The sequence below is a fragment of the Rattus norvegicus genome, chromosome 5, assembly GCF_021556685.1.
Source record: "Rattus norvegicus strain SHRSP/BbbUtx chromosome 5, alternate assembly SHRSP_T2T, whole genome shotgun sequence".
Taxonomy (NCBI): Eukaryota; Metazoa; Chordata; class Mammalia; order Rodentia; family Muridae; genus Rattus; species Rattus norvegicus.
The window spans coordinates 138,805,871-138,830,497 of record NC_141538.1 but is presented as its reverse complement, the minus strand read 5'-3'; the positions used below and the strand labels follow the sequence as shown (position 1 = coordinate 138,830,497).

The 24,627-nt window shown below is 47.4% G+C and overlaps 2 protein-coding genes across 25 annotated transcripts; both read left to right on the top strand.

Moving 5' to 3' along the window:
* Positions 1-1,960: 1,960 nt before the first annotated feature.
* Ermap (erythroblast membrane associated protein (Scianna blood group)) lies at positions 1,961-16,800 on the top strand. 21 transcript variants are annotated; one of them, XM_087548296.1, is made up of 14 exons: positions 1,964-2,257; positions 2,478-2,551; positions 3,222-3,305; positions 4,589-4,678; positions 4,871-5,209; positions 6,300-6,581; positions 8,384-8,500; positions 9,274-9,306; positions 9,708-9,740; positions 11,363-11,383; positions 12,757-12,777; positions 12,879-12,905; positions 12,993-13,019; positions 14,222-16,800. In XM_087548296.1, the coding sequence occupies exons 3-14, from the start codon at positions 3,299-3,301 to the stop codon at positions 14,935-14,937; spliced, it is 1,713 nt and encodes a 570-aa protein (XP_087404422.1). In that variant the 5' UTR covers positions 1,964-2,257; positions 2,478-2,551; positions 3,222-3,298; the 3' UTR covers positions 14,938-16,800.
* A 1,359-nt stretch (positions 16,801-18,159) lies between these two features.
* On the top strand, positions 18,160-22,852 carry Zfp691 (zinc finger protein 691). Of its 4 annotated transcripts, XM_087549271.1 has the most exons (3): positions 18,160-18,206; positions 18,994-19,298; positions 21,406-22,852. In XM_087549271.1, exon 3 carries the CDS (start codon positions 21,415-21,417, stop codon positions 22,264-22,266), a length of 852 nt encoding a protein of 283 aa, XP_087405397.1. In that variant the 5' UTR covers positions 18,160-18,206; positions 18,994-19,298; positions 21,406-21,414; the 3' UTR covers positions 22,267-22,852.
* The last annotated feature ends 1,775 nt before the right edge of the window (positions 22,853-24,627 follow it).

The following is a 24,627-nucleotide window of genomic DNA, read 5'->3' as shown; positions in this document are numbered from 1 at the left end:
AGGGTTTTTAGACAGGCAGATTTCCCAGAGCATGATGACCAGGTGACCTACCCACTTCAGAGGGCCCAGATTCAGTAAGAGACTCAGTTTCAAAATGTAAGGTGGAGCTCAACTGAGGAAGACACTTGACATTGACCTCTTGCCTCTACACACATACACATAGACACACACACACACACACACACACACACTCACACAGCACATGCACACCAGTGTATTAGTATACTAAAGTTTAAAAAGCCACAAAGAACATACATTGTCTAACCACAATATTTTGTTTTATAGTTTTAAAACAGAAAGTTGGGGAAGGAACAACAAAATTAATACAGACTGCCTCAAACAAAGGAGAAACGACAATAAATGTTCTTCAAAAAGTCTAGCGCCTTGGGGTTTGGGGAGGTGTTCAGAAACCATAGTTATTTAGCTGGAAGTCCAGACCTCTGCCGATTAACCCCTCAAAGGGAAGCATGGCGGGGCTGATTCTGTAAATGGCTGTACTATCACCACACAAGAGGCAGATGCAGAAGGATTATGAGTTTGAGGTCATAGATTATGTAGTGAGCTACTGTCTGAAAACAAAGCAATTAAAACTCAGGGGGAAGGGACATAGACAAAGGCTGAGTTATGACTGCCAACGTTGAGATGTAAGCTCTGGCATTCTAGGGTCAGTACATGTCTGATTGTTATAAATTCAGGATAACTAGAAGAAAGAGGAATCGGAGGCTGCCTAACGCTGATGGTGGTGATGGTGGTGGTGGTGGTGGTGTGTGTGTGTGTGTGTGTGAGAGTGTGTGTGTGTGTGTGTGTGTGTGTGTGTATGTGTGTGTGTGTGTGTTGTGATGTGGTGGAGATGAAACCCAGAGCCTTGCCAGGTGAATGAATTAGTACAGCCCACCTCCATACCTAAAGCAAAGTGTGAGAGACAAGCTCTTTAGTGCGAGGGTTTTCAGAAGGAGAAGAAAACGGAACTGGTGGGAAATCTTGGAGGAGTTATGTAGTGTGAAGATGGCTCCGCGATGCCTTACTGACGGTGAACTTTAGGGATGTCCAGAGGCTGAGCAGCCTGCTGAGCCTTTGCATAGAATCTCAGACAGTAAGCAAAAAGCAGCGGGGTTCTACAGCTTGCTGACAAGTCTCAGTCACACTGAAAGTGTCAGCACAGCCATCAACAGGGGACACAGTGGGGCCACCACCGGAATCTGCTACATTCAAAGAAAACACCGGGAATTCTGAGTGACCAGCACTTCTTTATAAAAGTCCGGGCGCATAGTTGCTATTGCCGTGAGTACAGTCGGTATGAAGGCAAGCCAGTTGGGAAGGGTGTAGCGCAGGAGGAGGGGCAGGAAGCGAGCCAGCTTGTCTGAAAGCATATATCAAGGTGTAGCTGGAGATAAAAACCAGGGCTGGTTGGCGGGTGTTTTGAAACCAACCCTCTCATTTTTAAGTTGATCTTAAAGAGTTTGTATACAAAGTGATGGGTTTCATCGTGGCTTTTACACATGTACATATCGTTACACTTTGTTCTTATTCATTCCCTCCTCCAGCATCTTCTCACACGCTCCCTAAACCCTTCTTACTGTTCTCACTCCTCCCCAATACTCCTCCCTTGTGCTTTCCTATTGCCTGTAGTACTTTACTCTCTCCCTGCCTTTTATGGTTTCTTTCTCCTCTCCCATGGTCTCCTTTTGACTTTCATAACCTACGTGCACACACACACACACACACACCCCTAAATGTAAATCCCACATATAGGAGAAAACTAGTCTTCCTGAGTCTGCCCCATTTCCCTCAACATAATGGTCTCCAGTTCCATTTATGAAGCTTTTAATTTATGCTGGTCGGGAAGTAAAAGAGAGCAAGACTTTAAAAAAAAAAAAAGAGTGATGGAATTAAATTGCAGGAGTCACGGTTGGCGGAAGCACTGGGAGAAATGAGTTGGGTGAAAGGCCCTTTCCTTGCTGACGCAGTGGACGGTTCCCTGCTCTTGGGGAGCCTCCTTTCTGTAGTCTAGCTTTATCAGGGATGGGCAGACAGGGCGTTGCTTGTTTGTGTATAGGGACAGTCAGAGGCCATCTGAGGGGCAGAGGGAGCCCTTGGCTTTGAGACTCTGGTCATCGGACTAGAATATGAACTTTTTGCAGTCCCATGTCTTGAGATCTTCCTGGCACTCTTGCCCGATGTCAGGTCGCCCTCCCATGTTCCCAGCTAGGAGGCTCCAGTTCTGCTGCTGAAGGACAGATCCCCCATCCCTAAGGTGGTGAGTTCTCTCCAGCCTTTCTTTCCTTGGTCTGCTTTTTTTTTTTTTTTTTTTTTTTTTGGTTCTTTTTTTCGGAGCTGGGGACCGAACCCAGGGCCTTGAGCTTCCTAGGTAAGAGCTCTACCACTGAGCTAAATCCCCAGCCCCCTTAGTCTGCTTAATTCTTTAAGTTTCTCAGGAAATTTAAGGTTCAGTAGGGAAATAATCTTTCTCTTTACAGAGATCATCGTAAAGGACAAAATGGGACAATGGTTAGCTGACACTTAGGAGCCTCAAATCCAAGTGATGAGTGTGGTGAGCGGGTTCTGTCTGAGACTCTTACTTAATATCACAGTATTATTAATATTCCTTCAGGTATGCAGTTCGCCCTCACCATCTGCTGGGTCCTGGGCTGGGCAATGTCAGGTTGATCCTTCCTAGATGTGAAGAGCCTTTGTAAATTGCTCAAGATTGGCAAGAGAATGTCTGTTGGAATTTTTTTTTTTATAAGCTTTCAAAATCAAACTAGTTCAAACTTAAAATGTGACTGATTGACTGAAGGAATACTTTCAACTTGTGTCATTGGGGGGAAAATGGTTACTATATAAAGATTTATTCAAGCCATTAAGAGACAACATGTCAAGGAAAAAAATTTAAGAAATATTATTTTGTTATCAAATTGATTAAAACTTTAAAATCTTGATATATTCCACTTAAGGCAAGGCTGTGGGAAAACAGGAACTTTTATATTTATTTATTTACTTATTTATCCTTTCCTTAGGACAATTTGCGGGTGAAATTTTAAATCATTCCTATATTAAAATTAGGAAAGCCAAGGCCTAAGAGTTTAAGCAGCTTGCTTTAATGTACAGTTTCTTCTTTTGGAGATGACACTATGACCCTTAGGACTAGGCCTCCTAATTCCAGCTGCCAACCCACTGTCATCTGTTCAACCATATGGAATCATGTCTAAAAATTCTCACAGGTTTGTGTTGAACGCTGGAGCTGTTAAAGGAACATGTGGAGCTGTGGAAAACGTGTGTAAAGCCACACTCACAGAAGATGTCAGGTAACAGAGCAACTCGATGGTTTTATGTTTTTATTTTATGGATATAAGTATTTGTCTGCATGCACGAATGCGTGCCTACTGCCTGTGGAGGTCAGAAGAGGGCATCGGATGCCCTGGAACTGGAGTTCCAGATGCTGGTGAGCTGCCATGTGGGTGCTGGGAACGGAACCCAGGTCCTCTGCGAGAGCAGGCAGTGCTCTTAAGAACTGAGCCATGGGGGGGGGCTGGGGGCTGGGGATTTAGCTCAGTGGTAGAGCGCTTACCTAGCAAGTGCAAGGCCCTGAGTTTGGTCCCCAGCTCCGGGGGGGGGGGGGGGGAGAACTGAGCCATCCCTCCAGCGCCCCTGATTGTTTTCTGATAACCAAAGTGATGGGAAGGGTAGGAACTGGTGGAGATAACTTGAAAGTGTTCTCCTCCTAGAGTGTTTGCATTTTCAACTTCTTCAGTGTGGCAGGACAGACTGTGCCTCCCGTTAATGGCAGTTCAGGCAATAGCAAATGGGTGGGCGGAGCTTCACTAGGGAGCTCTCCGGGGTCTCCCACCGCTAAAACACACCCTGATTGGCACCTCTGAGCTATGACTATCACCTTTGAGTTTAGTACACACTTATCAAGCACATTTCCCCAGGCATCTACTGCCACTGCTTGATGCATACTCTCCTCCTGAGTCTGTCCACCTGCCTGTGAAGGAGCCCCACCCCGACAGATTAATAACATGGCGTCACAGATGTTACACAACTTGGCTAGAGATGTGGGGCTAGCAGATAGAAATAGGTAAGACCTGAGCCCAGGTCTAGCTAGCCCCAGTGCCTGTTTGAAGGATTGGTGCCTTCAGTATGGTGCATGATGAGGTCTTTGCAACCTTGGCTTATTGTTTGCCAACTTGAAAGGCTGTCAGGAATGCTGGGGATGTGGCTCAGCGGTGACTAGCATGTGCTTGCGGCTCTCCCAGGGAGCCACTCTCAGGCCAGGAGCAGACTTTCCCACAACCACCAGCAGCTCCAGTTAACAGGGGAGCCAACACCTTCTTCTAGCCTTTGAGGGCACCTGCACTCACAGGGTGTCCAGGCCTCCCCATATATACATAGAGTTAAAAGTACTTTAAGAAGAAGAGTTTTAGTCACACCGTTGCCCGAGGGCGAGGGTGGTGTCACAAGGGAGTGGAGTAGTGGAGCTGGGTTTAGAAGTACATGTCCTTGCTCCTCAGGTGGGCCATGTGCCTCAGCCCCAGTTCCCAGGTTTCTCAGCTCAAACTCCTCAGCCCTCTTCTGGTGTCTGTCCTAGTTCATATGGAGAGATTAAGTCCCTCTGGTTCCTGGCTTGTTGGCTGCCTCTTCACGATAGCCATCTTCCAGCTGCCTGCTCAGGGGTCAGGTAGGAGTTTTTGTTCTTTCTCTGCCTGGGAGGTCGGACAGGGATGAGGCATAGCTCTGGGACTTGGTTCTTCTTGGGTTCTGTTTCCTACTATCCTCACCAGGATTGCCATTCCCTAGGAAACCCCCTTTCTCACTCCTTCCCAAGCCATCTCTTCATCATCCTTCTCCCCCTTTGGTCTCTGTCACACAGGGAGTGCTGACAAGTTCTACATGGCCCCTCTTGGGAGCACAGCCAACTTGTCCTGCCCTCTCCGGCTCTGGCCTAATATGGCGATCAGCCAGATGAGGTGGCATCGGCCCACACACCCGCCTCACCCCCAGGCTGTCCACATGTTCCAAGATGGGCAGAACAGTACTGAAGACCTGATGCCAGAATATAAGGGCAGGACGGCACTAGTGAGGGATGCTCACAAGGGAAGCTACATCCTGCAAATCAGTAATGTGAGGTTCGAGGACCGAGGGCTGTACCAGTGTCAGGTCTGGGTTGGAAACTCAAGTCAAGAGGACAACGTGACCCTGCAGGTGGCAGGTTAGCACGGGTTGGAGGGGCCGGGGTCATTTGTGACAACTGCTTTGCCAGCTCGGACTTCTCCAGTCCTGTTTATCACAATGAAACCCTGACTGGTGTTTTGTTGTGAGGAGGGGAGGAACTTGGACTTTGGAAAACATCATCCAATACAGGATCTGGATAAATACAGTTGGTGACCTGTAAACTTGGCTCAGACAACAAGGGAAGCTTTCTCTTCTCCACTACCAAGAAACTCCTAGTCAGGTCTGCAGGGAAAAATCCTCAAGGCCCAGAGTTCTCAGCTGTGACAAGGATTTGGTACACAGTCCCTTCTGAGTTCTGACTACTTAAAGGGCCAGAAGACAGATACTGTTTCTCAAACTAGCTTCATTGTTTTTAGAAAAATGAGTCTACCTCAAACCCAATCCAAGTCCCTGCATTTGCCCCATGTCAGCCCCGCATTGCCACCACAGAGCATCTCTTTAAAGACTTACTTATTTTTATTTTATGTGTGTGGGTGTTTTGCCTACATGAATATCTATACACCACATGGGTACCTGGGGCTAACAGACCCCAGAAGAGAGTGTCAGATCTCCTGGGACTGGAATTAAAGACAGTTGTGAGTTGCCATGTGGGTGCTAGGAATCAAATCTGGGTTCTCTGGAAGAGCAGCCAGTGCCCTTAACCCCTGACCCATCTCTCCAGCCCCTGATCATTTTTTGATTGTATTTGGTTGCATACTCCAGAGGGATGAGTTCCTTTAAAACACAGCAGTAGTTGGTGGACTCTTTCCTATCATGGAGTCGTTTAGAGGGCAAGACCTTTTCGAATAGAGACTGGAGTGCCCAAAGAATTGCAATAACTTGAGGCTGGTATTGTCCTGAGTGGACCTTGAATTTTATTTAGATTGGCTGTTTATCCCATTGCGGTGGACCGAGCAGCTGTGGGTAAGAGTTAGAAGGCATTTGCTTTATCTCTGTTAACAGCTATGGCCTTCCATCAGAGGAGGCTGGAGAAGAAGTGGAGGGCAAGAAGTTGGCTAGGACCATGCTCTTGCCAGGGCCCTGCCAGTCAGCTGGGTTGCCTCAGTCAGGCAATCTGTCCTCTTCAGTTTTAGGTTCTGACCCCTACATCCATGTGAAGGGCTATGATGCTGGGTGGATGGAGCTGGTGTGCCAATCAATGGGATGGTTCCCAGAGCCACGGACTGAGTGGAGAGACCCTACCGGTAAAGCGTTGCTCTCCCTTTCGGAAACCCACACCCTGGATGAAGCTGGGCTGTTCCGAACAGCAGTGTCCAGCAGAATCAGGGGCAACGCTCTGGGAAATGTGTCCTGCACCATCCGTAATAAGGTCCTTGGCCAAGAGAAGACTACAGCCATGCTGATTACAGGTAATGCTGGGGTGAAAATAAGCTTGAGGCTCCTAAGAGGCCTGGAGGAAACCCCTTCCTCAGTGGAAACTCTATGAGGAATTTTCAGGGGTTAGAGGAATGGCTAAGCAGTTGGGGTACCAGGCACACGCATGGTCCACAGACACACAAGCAGATGAAGCACCCATACACATAAAATTTAAACATTTTTTCGAAATTTCTACGAATGATATATTATAGCTCTAAGAATGTATATTGTAAAAGAAAACTTGAAAAATTGGGACATTTTATTTATTTTTTTAAAAGATTTTATTTATTTTATGTATATGAGTGCACTGTAGCTGTCTCCAGACACACCGGAAGAGGGCATCAGATCCCATTACAGATGGCTGTGAGCCACCATGTAGTTGCTGGAACTTGAACTCAGGACCTCTGGAAGAGTAGTCAGTGCTCTTAACCTCTGAGCCATCTCTCCAGCTCGGGACATTTTAGACAGATCAAAACAATGGTATAGAATCTCATAAATTATAGAGAATACTATAGAGAAAATTATAGAGAATACTATAGAATCTCATAAATTATAGAGAATACTAGAATTACTGCTAATATTTTGGGGTTATGGCTCTCAAGATTTACATTCATATATGCTCTGTGTGTAGCAGCCCTGGCTGACTTGGAACTTTCTTTGCTGACCAGGCTGGCCTCGAACTCACAGAAATCTGCTGTCCTCTGCCCCCCAAGTGCTGCATTTAAGGCGTACACCACCATTGCCTAGCCATATTCTATTTTTCATCTACACTCTTCAATACCTTTTCATAACTTGTTTTGGGGACGGCATAGGATTTCACTGTATGTCTATAGATTAAAACAAATTAACCAAAAGCTGTGTCTGGAAATCCAGATGCCTTGCAATGCCCCCCACCCATGTTATAACTAATGATGCAATGGACATCTTCACGCCCATTTGGGAGTTGATTCAGAATCACATTCTAAGAAAATGGAATTGCTGGGTTAAAAGGTGTGACACTGAAATCCCCTTAAAATATGGAGTCACGTGATAGCATGGGTTGGTAGAGTAGCCTCTTGGACATCTGCCATCCCTTTCTTTATTCCTCCCTCCATACCCTTCTCCTCTTACTTCTGACATTGCCTCCCCCTAGCTGATAAGAGTTTAAGGTGACTTACTTAAGTCCTTCCCCTTCCCCAAGTCCCAGGGAGTCAGGACTCTTACCATCTCCATCTTACAGATGAGTTAAACCAGGTGGGGAAAGGATGGGTCTCTTGCCTAGAGCCACCCAAAGGTTGAACAAGGACATCCAGCCAGCTGGGACTCCCCACTACTTATCACAGCTCCATCCCTTTCCTGCCCTACCTGCTGGGATCACAGCCTCAGTCCCACACCGGACACTCTTCTTTTCCTGCCTGGGCTTTCGGCCTGCTGTTGTGGTCCATAGACCTTGTATTGTCACTGCTGATGGTGGAGCAGAGAGGCTGGCCTGTGGCTGCCTACCAAAAAGAGAAGGGAGACTCCTGAGGGACTGTTGGCAATTATTAAGGAGCACACACTGGGCACTGTGAGGTCCCTGGGAGAACGTGTCCATGGAGTGAGAGGACAGGGTCAGCTTGTGGTCGAGAAGCCTTTGTGAAATATGAGCATCCCGTTTCTCTTTGTCACCCGGAGTTTGAATTCCCAAGCCTCATTGGTCTTGGCAGGGCTCTTCCCAGAGAATGGAGGCAGCAGGATGTGCCTGGGCCATCTGTCCTTCAAGGCAGCTGCTCTCAGATGTCTCCCTGAGTGGGCTCATTGGTGGTCTCTGTTTCAGCCCCAGATCCAGGAAGTCTGTCCTCTCCAGCAGTGGCTCTCTCTGTGGTCTTGCCCATCTTGGGCCTCCTCATCCTTCTTGGCATTGGGCTCCTCTGCAAACAAAAAAAATCTAGAGGTACCTGGGGGTAAAGGAGCTGCAGGCGGAGGGGGGCGGCGTGACTGCTCTGGGGAAAGACCCACAGAAGTAGATGTGACATTTGCTACACGTGGGAGAGCCTGCCAGTTGAAAACGGGGACAGCCACATGCCAGGGACTCTCGTGGCAAAGGGAACGGAGTAACCTGTGGCAGGGCTCTGAGTAGAGCTGTGAGTTCTCAGCCTCTGAGAAATTAGATCTGTACCAGCCCTGGCAGCTTTCTAATTAACTAAGAAATTAGAGCCTTCTAATCAGGAAATCCAATTATATTCATTTGGCTAAAACCCTCATTTAAAATGGTCGCATTCCTCAGGATCTTAATTGCGAAGGATTTGTAAAGTTGCGTAACCCAACAGTTCCTCCCCCATCAGATGGTGTGAAGACGGTGATCTTTTCTTTTTTTTTTTTTTTTCTGAGTGTTTTTTTTTTAATATTTTATTTATTATATAGGAGTACACTGTAGCTGTCTTCAGACACACCAGAAGAGGGCATCAGATCTCATTACAGATGGTTGTGAGCCACCATGTGGTTGCTGGGATTTGAACTCAGGACCTCTGGAAGAGCAGTCAGTGCTCCTAACCGCTGAGCCATCTCTCCAGCTCCCGACGGTGATCTTTTCAAATGGTCAGACACCTTAGTGGCAAGGGGGTCAGTCAGTCCCATTCAGACAGCTCAGACCATGTTTGAGCAACAGTGTGTGTTAGAAAAAGTGTTTCCTAAGCCAAGCTCACTCTCTCCTCTCTCTTCTTCCAGAGAAGCTGCTCTATGAGCAAGTGATGGAGGTAGGTAAGTGTCCTGGGCAGGGGTCAGGGACTTGCTTTTGTTTGGTTGATTTCTGTATGTCACAGAACTAAACTGTGAACCTGAAAGCCTCTGTTTGTGTTGATGGAGGAACCCAGGTTTTCTCCTAAAACTGACACCAAAGCAGGCACTGGGGACATCCTGCTCAGAATCACACTTTGGTGTGTGCTCTTCCGCTGTGAGGAGACCGGAGGAGTAAGACAAGGCATGGGAGGCAAACTGTCTTTCCATTTGTTGTTGTTCAGAAGAAGGATGACGGGCCAGGTCAGGCGGGGTTGAGCTGAAGATGGCAGAGTTGGGCAGCTCAAGGGCTGATAAAACAGCGACTCAGGACCCTCCACAGAAATGGCCGAGTGTCTCATTTGTCTTCTCTTTTCTTTCTCTAGAAAATCTTCTGGAAGACCACGCCAAAGAAAAAGGTATGTACAGAACGTGAGACGGGGAGCAGATACAGCATCCTTTCTACTTATAATAGATACCGGTGGTCCCTCCGCAGTACAGAACGTAGTTTCCAGTGTCAGTGGGCGATGGAGTTGGTAGCAGTGGTTGAGATACCAACCCCAAATGCATGGGTCTGGGTCATCATGTGCTCCTTTTGCCAGTCCATCTACCAATCAGTTTAAAAGGAGGTCTGCACGTGACTGACACATATACGAACACGGTCACATGGGATGCATGAGGATCTCAGGAATCTACATGACCTTGACATGGAGCGAGGCGATGTGGTGCCATGGAAGGACCGCAGGCTCTGGGGTCAGCAGTACTTGACTCTGCCACAGCTTGGCCTTGAGTAATTCCGTCTTGTCCAGAGTGCGGGACTCCTCATCTGTAATATGGGGATAGTAAGTTCTTAGGGTTAAAAGAGAAACCTTTTTAAAAATCTGTCCCAGGGCCTGGGGCTCCTTTTCCTCAATGCCGTGCCATCATCATTAATTGAATGAACGTGTGGTGGGACCCACCGAGGGCAAATGTCAACAGTCTTGTGAGAAGGCCCATCGCCGGCTTGATGGCCCCTAGCTGAGTGGTGTTAGGCTCTGGGCCTCACCCCATAGCTCTCCCAACCTGGAGTGTACGCTGCACGCTGCAGTCACGACGGCTGTTCTGCCCAAGAGGACAAGGGGGCAGGGTTGTGTGGTGACAGGGGACACTGTCTCAGAAATCACACGGGCTTGAGTTGGAAGCCTGCCTCCATGGTCAGTCACTAGCTAGATGACTTTGAGAAAATGTCAAGGCCTTCTGAGCCTCAGCTCACGCTCTGCAAAGCAGGAACAGTAATCCCATGCATGCCCCTGTTGAGAGGTTCCAGGTCATACTCTGTAAGAGCAGGACATGGTGACTGGAGGCACTTGTTGTGGAAGTGACAGCCATCAATCCTAAGCTTCCGAGACGTAGTCAGCTTCACTGTTCCAAGCCCAAGGACCTACCTCGAGTCTAGCCCTTAGCTTTTTTGGAGCTTCTCGGATGCATGGCTTCAGTATCCTTTGGCAGGGATAATTCGAGGCAGGGGAGCTTAGGGCCAGGCGGGCCTCTAGAGGAGCCAGAGCACTCCTGCAATGCACCGGGGGCACATAAATATTCCAAACGTCCTGTGAGCCTGACTTGTGGGAAGAGTTACTTTGGAGAAATGTTCCAGAGAGTTATAGAGGCACACAAGGCAGTCGGTGCGGGGCCTTTAGCTGGGTTTACACCTTAGGTACTGTAGCCAGGAGGCTATAAAAAGGCTTGAGTAAGGCCCACATGCACATACACATGCGTGCATGTGTGAGTGTAACACACATGCAAATATGGAAAGAGGTGGAGGAAGTGAGACCAGACAGATACAAATGGAAAGAGGAACGGACGTCTGGGGCGGCTGGCCATCACGGAAGTGGTGCAAGGTCCCCTGGACTCCGAGTCCGACCTTTGGAACCAGGGGTTGGATAGGGTTGGAGGCAATCCCTTACTTTGTGGGGTGGCGGAGTGCTGGGCCTTCGGGGGTCGCAGAGATAAAGGGACAGGCTCTGGTTGCTTACCCCTCTCTCCGTCTCTCTCTGGTTTTCAGGAAGACTCCACAAAGCCCTCAGTAAGTTTTGCACCACCTTCTTTCTGTTGCCATCTCTGCTGCAGGCTGAGTGCCCCTTCTGCTGACGTCACTGCTGATGTCTCCGCTGTGGGCTGAGTGACTCCTCGAGTTTCATTATTAGTGCAGGGGGAATAGAGTAAATCGAACCACAGGTTTCCTGGCTCTTCACAGGCCCTTGTGAAAGCTCTCTGTTTCTCTTTCCTGCATAACACTCACATAGTCTCTAAATGGGAACTGTTTTACCAAAGATGTGTGTCTCTCAAAGCTGAAGCCATCTGGAGCCCTTTACATCCAGGCCTGGTGCTCCCTTAAGGCAGAATCTATAACAGTTGAGTCTCCACTTGAATCTGGCACAGCCCTCAATTCTCAGTCACCTCATCTTTGGGAACCAATTTTTGACATTTAATAACAACAAAAAGCCTGCCAGATACAATGGGGCACACCTTTAATCCCAGCACTCAGGAGGCAGAAGCAGGCAAATACATCTCTGTGAGTTCAAGGCCAGCCTGGTCTGTATATCAAGTTCCAGGCCAGCCAACATCGTGAGCCCCACCTCAAAAACAAACCAAACCAAACGAAACAAAAACCAAAAAACAAGCAAACTTGAAGGCATGTGACCTATCTATATATTTTACATGGAGAAAATATACATGCTAACACAAGCTAATAACAACTGGGTGATAGCTTTAAATAAGCTTATATTTTATTCTTTTTTTTTTTCTTTTTTTCGGAGCTGGGGACCGAACCCAGGGATTTGCGCTTGCTAGGCAAGCGCTCTACCACTGAGCTAAATCCCCCTATATTTTATTCTATAATATCTTCACGCCCTTATATTGTCACCTACAGATGTGACATGCAGTATTTATTGGGCCTGTAGATAAGATTTACCTCAGAGGTTAAGAGCACCTGACTGCTCTTCCAGAGGTCCTGAGTTCAATTCCCAGCAACCACATGGTGGCTCACAACCATCTGTAAAGAGAGCCGATGCCCTCTTCTGGTGTATCTGAAGACAGCTATAGTGTACTTATATATAATAAATAAAGAAATAAAGAAATAAAAAACACATACATACATATATTACATTATATTCATACATATTACATATATTACATATATTCATACATATTACATTATATTCATTACATACATTACATACATACATCTTTTTTTTTTTTTGGTTCCTTTTTTCCGGAGCTGGGAACCGAACCCAGGGCCTTGTGCTTCCTAGGCAAGGGCTCTACCACTGAGCTAAATCCTCAACCCTAGTCCTAGGACTTCTAATCTGCCCTAGGAAGGTGGGCGTGAGGGACCACAGCATTGCGAGTGGGTGACTGTCCTTGTTCTGATGTGCCCAACTGTTTTTTCTTCTTCAGAGAAACTCCGGAGTGAACTGAGTAAGTGGCCCACGTTTCTATCCTGTCCATGCTGTTTTCTGTCCTGCCCGGTGAGTGCAGAGGCAGACAGCTCACCCCTCACCCTGTTTCTTCTTCCCCAGAGCTGAAAAGAGCCGCTGCCAATGCAGGTGAGACGCCCTCTCCTGGGTTTGGCTCTGTCTCTGGGTGGCCTCCATTTCTCCTCAGCTTTAGTAACTCCCTTCTTTGCCTTTCAGGCTGGAGGAGAGCCCGGCTGCATTTTGGTAAGTTAATAACCAGGTCTCATTTCAGAGTCTATCCTCAAATTCTGCCACTTAAGTTCCATCTGGATGCAGACCGTACATTTATTATTATTATTATTATTATTATTATTATTATTATTATTATTATTATTATTACCATCACTACCACCACCACTACTGTCACTACATAGCATAGTTGGATCAAATCTGTGACTTTCCTTGACTTCCCTCAAAGGACTGTGACACAGGATATATACAAACCAAATAAACCCTTTTCTCCCCAAGTTGCTTTTCGTCATGGTGTCTCATCGTAGCCATAGAAACCCCGACTAACATAGGAGGGAAGGGTATATTTGGCTTACAGTTTACAGTTAATCATCAGGCAAAGCCAAGGCAGGAATGTGGAGGCAGGAACTGAAACAGAGACCATTGGGGAATGAATTGTGCTCACTGACTTGCTCCCTATGGCTTCTTCAGCCTGCTTTCTTACACAGTGGGGAACATCTGCCTAGGGTTGACACCTCCCACAATGGGCTGAGCGCCATCGCATCGACCATTAATCAAGAAAACGAACCCAGTAGCAAGCTAAGCATTTTCTTAACTGAGCTTCTCACTTCCCAGATTACTCTAGCTTGGTGGTTCTCAACCTTCCAAATGGTGCGACCCTTTAATACAGTTCCTCACGTTGTGGTCACCCCCAACCACAGAATTATTTTCATTGCTCCTTTATAGCTGTAATTTTGCTATTGTTACTAATTGTAGTGTAAAGATATGATATGCAGGATATCTGATACGTGACTCCCCAAGAAGCCCTGACCCACAGGTTGTTATCTGCTCTAGCTTGTAATCAGGTTGACAAAAAACTAACCAATTAACTAACTAACTAACCAACTAACTAACTAACTAACATCCAAGTCTAGATTTTTTTTTGTTTTGTTTTGGCTTTTTGAGACAATCTAATGTAGTGCTGCCCTGAGCTATTGATGTTCCAGACTCCACTCCCAAGAACTGAAGTGAGGCACCCTGCCTGTTTTATGTAATGCTAAAGGTGGAGCCAGGACTTCAGCTTTCTGCCTGCAAGTTAGAGGTGTAGGAGGCTGGGACAGAGTGGTAAACTAAAACTGATTAATGATAGGTTGCGGACAGGGTATTTTCCCCTCCGAATCTACTGAACCATTCCCTAAAACATCAATCTCTGTTCTCACCTCTCTCTCTCTCTGCAGTGGCAGTGACCCTGGATCCTGACACAGCACATCCCAAACTCGTCCTGTCTGAGGATCGGAGATGTGTGAGGCTCGGCAACAGGAAGCGGTCTGTTCCTGACAACCCAGAGAGGTTTGATTTCGTAGTCAGCGTCCTGGGCTCCGAGTACTTCACAACTGGCTGTCACTACTGGGAAGTGTACGTGGGCGAGAAGACCAAATGGATTCTCGGGGTGTGTAGTGAGTCTGTGAGCAGGAAAGGGAAGGTCACCGCCTCGCCTGCCAATGGCCACTGGCTTGTGCGACAGAGCCGTGGGAATGAGTATGAAGCCCTCACATCCCCGCAGACCTCCTTCCGCCTCAAAGAGTCCCCAAAGTGCGTGGGGATTTTCTTGGACTATGAAGCCGGCGTCATCTCCTTCTTCAACGTGACTGATAAGTCTCACATCTTTACTTTCACCCACACTTTCTCAAGCCCACTTCGCCCTTTCTTTGAGCCTTGTCTTCATGATGAGGGGAAAAACACGGCGCCTCTAATCATTTGTACTGAGCTTCAGAAATCAGAGGAATCGATTGCCCCCAAACAAGAAGGGAAGGGCCGTGCTAATGGAGACGTGTCCCTGAAGGTGAATCCATCCTTACTCTCCCCTCAGGGTTCTGAGTTTTTTCCACTTAACGATGCCTGGCCCTCGAACCTTGGCCCTGCCCTGCAGGGACTCAAGGTTCCTTCTTTGTAGGGCTGTGCCCTGGGCTTCACTGTCATGAGCATCCGGCCTGGCACCCTGCACTCAGGCTCCTGACCCAGCACCTCATCTCCTTGACCCCAATCCAGATCCTTCTGTGGTTTTTTTTTTTTTTTAAATTCCGTTTTTCTCCCAGGGCTCAGTTCTGAACTCTGCCTTTTTCTAGAGACTAGACATTTCCGTTGCCCTGGTAGATGACTTCTTGAAATAAATTGCACTGGATCGAGGTTTAGGAGGAGACCTTGGATGTAATACAGGAGGATTCTGTGCTGCTCAGAGGAAAGATTCCCTGAGGGAACCTTGGCACCGGCTTCTCGTTGTCAGCTTGCTCAGTGGGTCTTCCATTGAGAAGTGACAGCCCCCAGATCCCAAGGTCTTCCACCAGAGACCATTTTCTTTCCCTCAGTCAGGCCTCTAACTCCCCACACCAGCTTTTTACAAGTATATATCTTGGGTCACATATCCTTCCTTCTTTGTTCAGGGTTAGAGACAGAGGGGTAAACCCTCCATGGTTTTCTGTTTTCTTCATGCTATTTACAGCACAGTTTGGAGACACCCAGAGCTGTTTCCAACAGCTAATTTGAAATCGACATATCCAGAACGCACACGTTTTCAAAAATTCTTACCCATGACATGACCAGAAACCATAATCCCAAGAAACCTCAACACAGGCTGGTAGGCACAGCTGTAACGGAAGCAATCCAGCTGTGCAGCCCCGAGCAGACACGTCACTCCGCAATCTGTGGCTATCGGCCTTCTGAAAACTTCCTGACATTCAGAGAGGCCCAGTGAGACAAAGTAGCAGGTCGAACCACTCAGATATACCCGCGACACCATTGGTAGACCTGAATGGTCTACATAGTAAGCTCTAGGATGGCCAGGGCTGTGTGGAGGAGCCCTGTCTCAATGCCACCCACCCACAATGAGATAAGACATCATAATTGAAAGATTATAAGGTAAGACAATAAAATAATCATTTCAGGGCTGGAAAGACAGCCCATCAATGAAGAGCTCATTCTGCTCTTGCAGAGAACCTGGGTTTGTTTTCCAGTGAACGTATTGTGCAGTTTACAACTACCCAATATTCAGATATTCAGAATACTCTAGATTCAGAGGATGAGACTTTTCTAGCCTTCAAGGGTGCCTGTAACTCACTGCATATACTATCTACATATCAACACACCATACACACACACATACATACATACATACATACATACATACATACATACACACACACACACACTTTTTAAATTAAATATTTAAATAATGAATCCAAGTTTTGCATGTGGATTAGAGAAAGACGGCAAGGCATTTTCAATATCCACATATGTGATTGGTCTGTTTGTGGTGTTACTAACTACAGATTTGCAGATGGGAAGGCAGCTGGACCCCACAGGAACTAGATCTGCTACAGGTTAGAGCCTGTATTAGAGTTCCCTAGAGAAAGAGAAGCAACTGTCTGTGCACACGCGTGCACACGAACACGCAGTAAGAAATGGGGACAGAAAATAAATACGAGACTGAAGTTGGCAGGTCAGAGTTCTAGAAAGAGCCAATGTTTTAGTTGCAGTCTAAGGCAGGGAAAGAACTGATATCCATCTAAAGCCCGATAGGCAGCAAGTCTTTTCCTTGATCTTCCTCTGACTACCACTGGGATTAAAGAGGGTGACTGCTTTCTCAGTCTACTGACTAAATGCTAATCTTGCCCAAGCTACCCTTGCACATACACCAAATGTAATGTCTGACCAAGTGTCTGGGACCTTTGTGATGGGTCAAGGTGATGTAAAATTTGCCATTACAGTGCCCAAGAGGAATATTTTGTCTTTGTACAGTTATTAAATATACCCTTTAGTACTTGTTGCTTGGTACGTTGTCTTCATTATGAAAAGCAGTTGTGGTGAAAACACATTATGGGGTTGGTTTCTGAACAGCTCAGCCACCATTCAAGCAAACTTTAGACCGTTCATAATAAGCCCAGTTTTACTCCTGCCTTTGGATGTTTTATTTTTATCAGTTTATAAACTAATAGTGTGCAAAAGAGACTTACACTTCACGCACATCTTCGGCTCCAAACATAATTGTTTGAATAGCCAATCCTAAAACTAACTCACACTGGTCTTACCTATTGAGAGAAGTTACCAGTAGAGAATACAGCTATTTGTGGAGGCAGGAAATGTCTATCTGTCTATCCACTCAATCCTTACATTGCTACAATAGTTATGCCACGGATTTTATAGAGGAGAGAGCTAGGATTATAAAACTTGTCTCTTTTCTTTCTTTTCAGATTGTGTGTGTGTGTGTGTGTGTGTGTGTGTGTGTGTGTGTGTGTGTGCTTGTGTGCAGGTGCTCGAGGAGCCCAGAAGAAGGGATTGGATCCCTTGGATCTGGAGTTACAGGTGGTTGTAAACTACCTGATGTGGGTGCTGGCAATCTATACCCTGAAAGAGCTATAAGTGCTCTTAACTACTGAGTCATCACTAGCCCTAAACCTTTTCCAGTTACAATGACAACCACTGAAAGGCCATGCAAACAGCAAAAGCTTGTACTTAGCTTCCACATCAACTTATCTTTATCCTCTTTATCTTGCAAGTTCCAATCTTTATTGTTCTTCAAAATAAAATCTGGGAAAACAGCAACCAGGCAACCAAATAAAAACTATCTCTGGATACCTTACTGTCTATATATCCATACTGATGAGAGACTGTTGGGTTACCAGGATCACAAAGGACACAGGGGGGAAAAAACCTTATGTTGGGCCACTGGCCAACCTGGCTGAAGGTCAGTCCTCGGAAGGGGACATTTAGTGTCTCAGACAAAGATTGAATTACTTTATCTTTAAACTTCTTTCGGGTACATGCTCTTTTTATCTTAAATTATAAACTTTAATAAAGTACGAGGTTTCTATCGAGGGCCTCCACTTCAAAAGACAAACAGAAAAGAAACCTGATGACCTTAGAAGTGAAGACAGCTTCACAGCTGAGTTCTGAAGTGGGCAAATGTTTTTAGCGAAACAAACATCAGGACTACAACTCCCAGCATGCCGCGCCCTAGACCAATGTTTATTGGCCGTCCCGCCTAGGTTTTGTGCAGTGTGACAGTTAGTATAGCTAATAAGAAGGAAAAATGTTTTCAGCACCCAATCCCAACAGTGCAGAGGCGAGTCCTCTCTGGGTTCCGGCTCCGGCTCCTTTCCCCGCCCACCGAGGCGGCGCTGTCCCTGACCAAGCTGCCGAAGTGAGGTGGGTCGCGGCTGTGTTGAGGTGACGTGGGTGTTATGGGGGAGGCGGACGCGAGGCGCGGGGCGCTTCGAGCCTGACCCCTTCGCTTTCGCTAAGGGCTTGGAAGCTGCTTTTTTGGAAGCTGCTGTTTTGCGAGTCCCAAAGGCCGCCGGGTGTCGAGTGTCCCTCCGCTGCGATCCTGTTCCAGTCCTCGGATGGCCCATCCTTACTACCCTCCCTCCCTTACTGTTGACCTTGGACCACTCCTTGCAACTCCCACACACCATGTCTTTTAGGGTCGCCCCTTGTACTCTTCCTGCTCCAGCCCCAAGCCCAAGGACATCTCTGAACCTAACTTTCATCCTTCAGCTTTCCCAGCTGACTCTTCCAATTTTACCCCTCTTTCCCCACTTTACTAGGCTCTTTGGACACTGCTGCAGCCTTTGTCCCCTCTCCTTGACCACCTCAGATCCTCTAGCTCCTTTGATGATCCTCTATGTAGCTCCCGTGAGTGCTTTCTTACTTTTCCACACCCTGTCCCTGGTCCTTCCAAGTTTACTCCCGTTGCCCTTGACTCGTACCCAGACCTAGAACTTTAATCTTTCAGACCACAGCTTGGTCTCTTCCCTCTAATCCAGGCTCTTGTCCGTTATCATCTGTGATCACCAAGCCTCATCTTGCTCGTCCCTCCTCTGCACTCTTGCTTGCTCGAGACTCTGTGCTGCTGAGCTCCGAGGAAGAAAACCCAGCATGCACTAAGTCTCTTCTCCCTCAGATCTTTGTAATGCAACGTGACTTTGTATTTTTTTTTTCTGCATTTCCTTTTCAGTCAGTAATGGACTCCCTGTCCCTGCCAGCCTTGCTCGTGCTCATCTGTCCAATTTGCAAGTCATAGTTCAAATACCACCTCTTCCATGAAAGCTCCTTCCCCATCCTCTTCAGAGAAATGTCTTTGTGTGTCCTAACTGCAATGGCACCTTTTCTCTCCTCTCGTCCGTTTCTCCCTCCGGTACTAGTGGAATAGTTAAAAACCTCAGCTTTGGAGGGATGAGCATGGCTCCAGTTTTGCCATTTACTGTGTGCCCTTAGGCAAGTGACTTGATTTCTCTGAGTTTCACTGTCATCGTTTCTAAAGTAAGTATGAAAAGAATACCTGAGCCAGAGGCAGTGGCCCACACCTTTAATCCCAGCACCCGGGAGGCAGAGGTGCTGTAAAAGTGAATTGAAAGATGCCTTTGGACTGCTCAGCCCTAGGTCAAGGACCTTTTAAAGTATTAACTAATACTGACTACTGTGTGATGTGCCCTTTTCAGCGCTGGCCAGGGAGAATGGGTACATACTGTCTATTCCCTGGAACTTATATTGTCTAGATTGTGTTCAGGCTTGGTCATTAGTGACTTTACCCACTGAGTCATTTTTTTTTCAGCTAAGTTGTTTTTTTTTTTTTTTTTTTTTTGGTTCTTTTTTTCGGAGCTGGGGACCGAACCCAGGGCCTTGCGCTTCCTAGGCAAGCGCTCTACCACTGAGCTAAATCCCCAACCCCTTCAGCTAAGTTTTAAAAATGTATTATATGTATGTGTGTGCACCTGAGTATATGTATGTGCACCACATGTGTTCAGGTGTCTGTGGAGACCAGAACAGGGCATTAGAACCTCTGGAGCTACAGGCAGTTGGGAGCTACCAGATGTGGGTACTAGGAACAGAATCTGGGTCCTCTGTAAGAGCAACAAGTGCCAATTCTCCAGCCCCCAACTCAGTCTTTCCTTTAAATTTGTTTGTTTTAGTGTTTGAGACACAGTCTCATGTAGCTCTGACTGTTCCAGAACTCACTGTGTAGACCCAGCAGTCCTTGAACACACAGAGATTGCCTGCCTCTGCCTCCCAAGTGCTTGGATTAAAGGGCTGGACCACTATGCCTGGCAGTCTTTCTATTCCCATATTGACCCAGCATTCAGCCCTGGAGAGAGACTTGGTGAATTATATGGTCTTAGCAGTTTTAAAAGAGGATATACAGTTGGGCATGCATGGTGGCACAAGCTTCTAAGTCCAGCACTCAGGAGGCAGAAGCAACTGGATCTCTGTAAGTTCAAGGCCAACCTGGCCTACACAGAGAGTTCCAGGATAGCCACAGTTACATAGAGAACCTCTGTTAAAAAATCACTAGTGGAGGCTATGTTACTTCTTGTATATAGATCCTAAAGTCCGAGGCAGAGTCAACAGAGGCAGAGATGAAAGTTCTCATCCCTTTCATCTCTCGTTCGGAAAATCAAATGAGCACCCAGCCTTCTGCTGCAGAAAGTGACCACAACGACCCCCGTCCCTTAAGCTGCTTATAAGTAACTATCAAGAACAGAAGTGTGGAAAGTAAGCACACGGACAAGCACAGCCTTCTGTTACAAAGGAGAAAGTGGGCACAACTTGGGGTGCTGAGGGACCTTAGCAGGGGGTGAGATTAGACATAAGAAAGCAAGACAAGCGTTCTGGATACACCTCCGGCCTTCCATACACTTCTTATTCAGTTCACTATGTGGGGAAGCATGCATATTTTTTTGTGGCTGTGTCAGATATGGATGTGCATGTGGTCTCCATGGCTGACGTCAGTGTGTTGATTGTATGTGTGATACGAATGCGTACACAGTAGGTCCAGCTGATGTCGGTGTGTTTGGTCCCCTGTGTGGCGTGATAGGATGTAGCTAAACATGACTGCTGCTGTGTGCTATTTAGCCTGTGCATGCGAATCTGCCTGATGTTTGTATGCAGAAGCTGGCACTGACCCACAATGGCAGACAGGGGTCAAGCTCTGAAGTAGGTCTTGTTAACCTCTTGGAAGATTTCGGAGGGGTCTAGAGACGAATGGGTGGGACGAGCATTAGATTTTTTTATGCTTGGCCTTGAAATTAACGGCTTCAAATTACTTATGTTCACCTCAGAGTCAGTGAGTGAGTGGCTACGTAACAGGAAGATGTTGAGTTCATCTCTACGTGGAGGCACCTTTGCTTGCACATAAATTATAGTCTAGAGTGCCATCGTTTATGTCACGAAGAAGAGTGACATTCAGATCGCACAGGGTGCATCTGTTAGTGGTGGGTAGCCTTAACTCTATGAAAGTTTGTCATTTGGAAGTTAAGGAGCAAATAAAGTTATTTGTGGTTATCACAGCTTCAACCAGAAGGCAAGATTCTGTGGGGTCTCATGGCCCAACACAAGGAATAAAGGCGTTGAATGTTGTGTTTGCTCTCAGGGTCCAGAGATGGGCAGCGAGAAGGAGCAGAGTCCTGGAGCACACCTGCCTGAGGAAGGGGAAGGGGCTAAGCCGTGGAGAGTGGATGACTCAAAGGACTCTCAGACCACATCTGGGGAGGAACATGGACAGGAGAGCCTGTTGGAGGGGCTCCATGAACAGCATTCACAAAAGCCATGGCGGAAAGTCACTACCCAAGCTGGAGGCCCCGGGGATCCCATGACTTTCTCAAGCCCAGAGACAGATGAGAAGCCTTTTACTTGTGCTCAGTGTGGCAAAGCCTTCAACAACACCTCCAACCTGAGAACGCACCAGCGGATCCACACTGGGGAGAAGCCATACAAGTGTTCAGAGTGTGGCAAGAGTTTCTCCCGGAGCTCCAACCGCATCCGGCACGAGCGCATCCACCTGGAGGAGAAGCACTACCAATGTGCCAGGTGCCAGGAGAGCTTCAGGAGACGCTCCGACCTCACCACGCACCAGCAAGATCACCTGGGCCAGCGGCCATACCGCTGTGACATTTGTGGCAAGAGCTTCAGTCAGAGCTCCACGCTGGCTGTACATCACCGAACCCACCTGGAGCCGGCCCCTTACATCTGCTGTGAGTGTGGAAAGAGCTTCAGCAACAGCTCCAGCTTTGGGGTGCACCACCGTACCCACACGGGTGAGAGGCCTTACGAGTGCACTGAATGCGGGCGGACTTTCAGTGACATCTCCAACTTTGGTGCACACCAGAGAACACACAGAGGGGAGAGGCCGTACAGGTGCACCCTGTGTGGGAAACACTTCTCCCGGAGCTCCAACCTCATCCGACACCAGAAAACACACTTGGGCGAGCAGGATGAGAAAGATTCTAGCTAAAGGGGGGCCCTGATTAGGGAGTAAGGAGAAGGAGGCCTTGAACACCCGCTGTGGCCTCCAAGACTACCAACCCTTCCCTTTGGGGAACAGCTCCTTCTTGCCTTTGTAGTCAGGAAATTCTGAGAAGGGACTGAGTAAAAATCCTGTCTCTTCCCAGCAGGTTTTTGCCTTGGAAAATCAGAGTGCCCACTCTTCATTTTCTCAGGGGAGGGGGGAATGGGGAAATGACATGCTCTTGTCACTGGGGCATCAGTCCCCTGGCTTTGGGGGTAGTGCCAGAGACAGTCTCTGTCTACAGGTCCTCCAAAGTTGTCTAGCTTCACACACACTGCAGTGGCCTGCGAGTTCCTATCTGCTGTGCCTCATCCCGTCAGCCTCTAGGGCCGGTGGCTGGGAGGCACGGTCCTCCTGTTGAAGGCCTCTTCAGTCTGAGAGGAGGCTTGTGGTCCCTTCAGTAAGAATGAAAAGGAAGCCTCAGGGATTCACAATCCAGGGACCCTCACCCTCCCGTGCTTGTTACCTGGTTTTCTCACCCCGACTTGTGTCTCTCTCCTCAGTAATCACCAGTAAAACACTTCAGTGAAAAGGATCTGTGTACTGATTTGGGGATATGGAGCACTGGGGAGATTTGGGGATATGGGGCACAGGGCAGCCATTCTGCAAAGGGTTTGAGTTGAAATCTGAGACAGTCGGTGGCTCCTCTGAAATGTGAAAGACATCAGGGACAAACCTCTGGAGCCTTGGAGCCTTGGAAGAGGGAGAGGGAACTGTCACTTGAACATCCACTATAGGCTGTTGGTTGTACAAGGCATTCTTTATCTCATTTGGTTGCCACAGAAACCCTCAAGGGCAGAAGATGAAGCGGTCTAAAGGAAGGTCACTCAGTGGGCGTGTGGTGGGGCCAGTGTAGACCTGGCTTCTTCAGCCCATCCGAATGCTTTCTGAATATATTCGTTGGCCTCTGAAGGAGGCTGGCTTAGAGGTGGGTGCTAGTATGGCCTCTTGATAACAGCCTTCGCTCTTGGAAGTCATATCAAGATAAGAACCTTTCAAACTAGGGTTGGGGATTTAGCTCAGTGGTAGAGCGCTTGCCTAGCAAGTGCAAGGCCCTGGGTTTGGTCCCCAGCTCTGAAAAAAAGAAAAGAAAAAAAAAAAAAGAACCTTTCAAACTTCAGACTATAATTGAGCACTTTCGTGGCTAGGGGAAAAGGCAGTGACAGGGAGTAAGGATTGGGAGTAGGGTAATATAAAAATTAAACCCAGGATGATAACATGTCACTAATAGCAGTGATTATCCCGAGGGCTCGGACAGTAAGGTTTCCTATCCTCACTTAGGCCTGGCTTCACAGGTCAGTTTCTCACTCGGAAGTTTATCATTCACCCAGCTTTCCTTTCCCCAGATCAAGACACCCTTTCCTACCTCTTCTGTTAATCTGTGGTCCTGCCTCCCTGGGTAAGGGGGACTCCTCACTTATGCCCAGTTACTAGAATGCTGACAAGGGTATGGCAGTGACTTGACCCTGCCACTCAGCCTGGATGGGATATAGCAGGAACTTTACACTCATGAATTCTCACAGGCACCTTGAGAGGTAGAAGTGTGTCCACACTTCACAGCTATGGAAACAGGCTGCCAGACAGACTCATCCGAGATAATGGAGCCCATAGGTGCCATGACCACAAACGGAATCTACTGCCCAATGCTTAGGAATTTGATTTAAACTACAGAAGACGGGGCCGGCAAGAGGGTTCAGTGGATAAAGGTACGTGCTCCCAAGCCTGACGGCCTGAGTTTGATCCCCAGGACCCACAAGGTGCAAGGAGAGAGATGACTCCTCTAAGTTGCCCTCTGACCTCACGCATACTGTGACGCGTGTGTGCACACATACAACAAGTAAATGTAATATAATAAATGTAAACTGTAGGAGACTTCTCGATGATTCCCTTGTGTACGCAGAGCACTTTACAGTTTGCAAAATACTGTACAAAAGTGCACTTACAAAAGTGCTTGTATTTCATATCTCTTTCCTCCCCTCCTTTTTTTCTTTTTCCTTTCCCTCTCACTTCTTTTCTTGAACTGTGTGACCAGGCTTAACCTTATTTTAAAACTTGTAGCCCAGCATATGCCACACATTTAATCCCAGGATTTGAGAGGCAGAGTCAGGTAGACCTCTTTGGGTTCAAGACCAGCCTGATCTACATATCGAGTTCTGGGACAATCAGGGATACATTGGATGACCCTGTCTCAAGAAACAGAAAACCAAAAAAACCGTAGACATGTAATTTGGCATAACTTAAATGCCAATCGGCCGCTGAGGACAATCAGGAGCCTGTTGCTGTAGTGCCAGAAAGCCTGCAGGACTG

Bases quoted from the DNA above. Each gene is read 5' to 3' on its own strand.
- Ermap (XM_087548292.1), top strand. From the start codon at position 4,519: ATGTGCCTCAGCCCCAGTTCCCAGGTTTCTCAGCTCAAACTCCTCAGC. The intron at 5,210-6,299 runs GTTAGCACGGGT...TGTCCTCTTCAG, and splicing joins CGTGACCCTGCAGGTGGCAG to TTTTAGGTTCTGACCCCTAC. The intron at 9,307-9,707 runs GTAAGTGTCCTG...TTCTTTCTCTAG, and splicing joins TGAGCAAGTGATGGAGGTAG to AAAATCTTCTGGAAGACCAC.
- Zfp691 (XM_087549271.1), top strand. From the start codon at position 21,415: ATGGGCAGCGAGAAGGAGCAGAGTCCTGGAGCACACCTGCCTGAGGAA.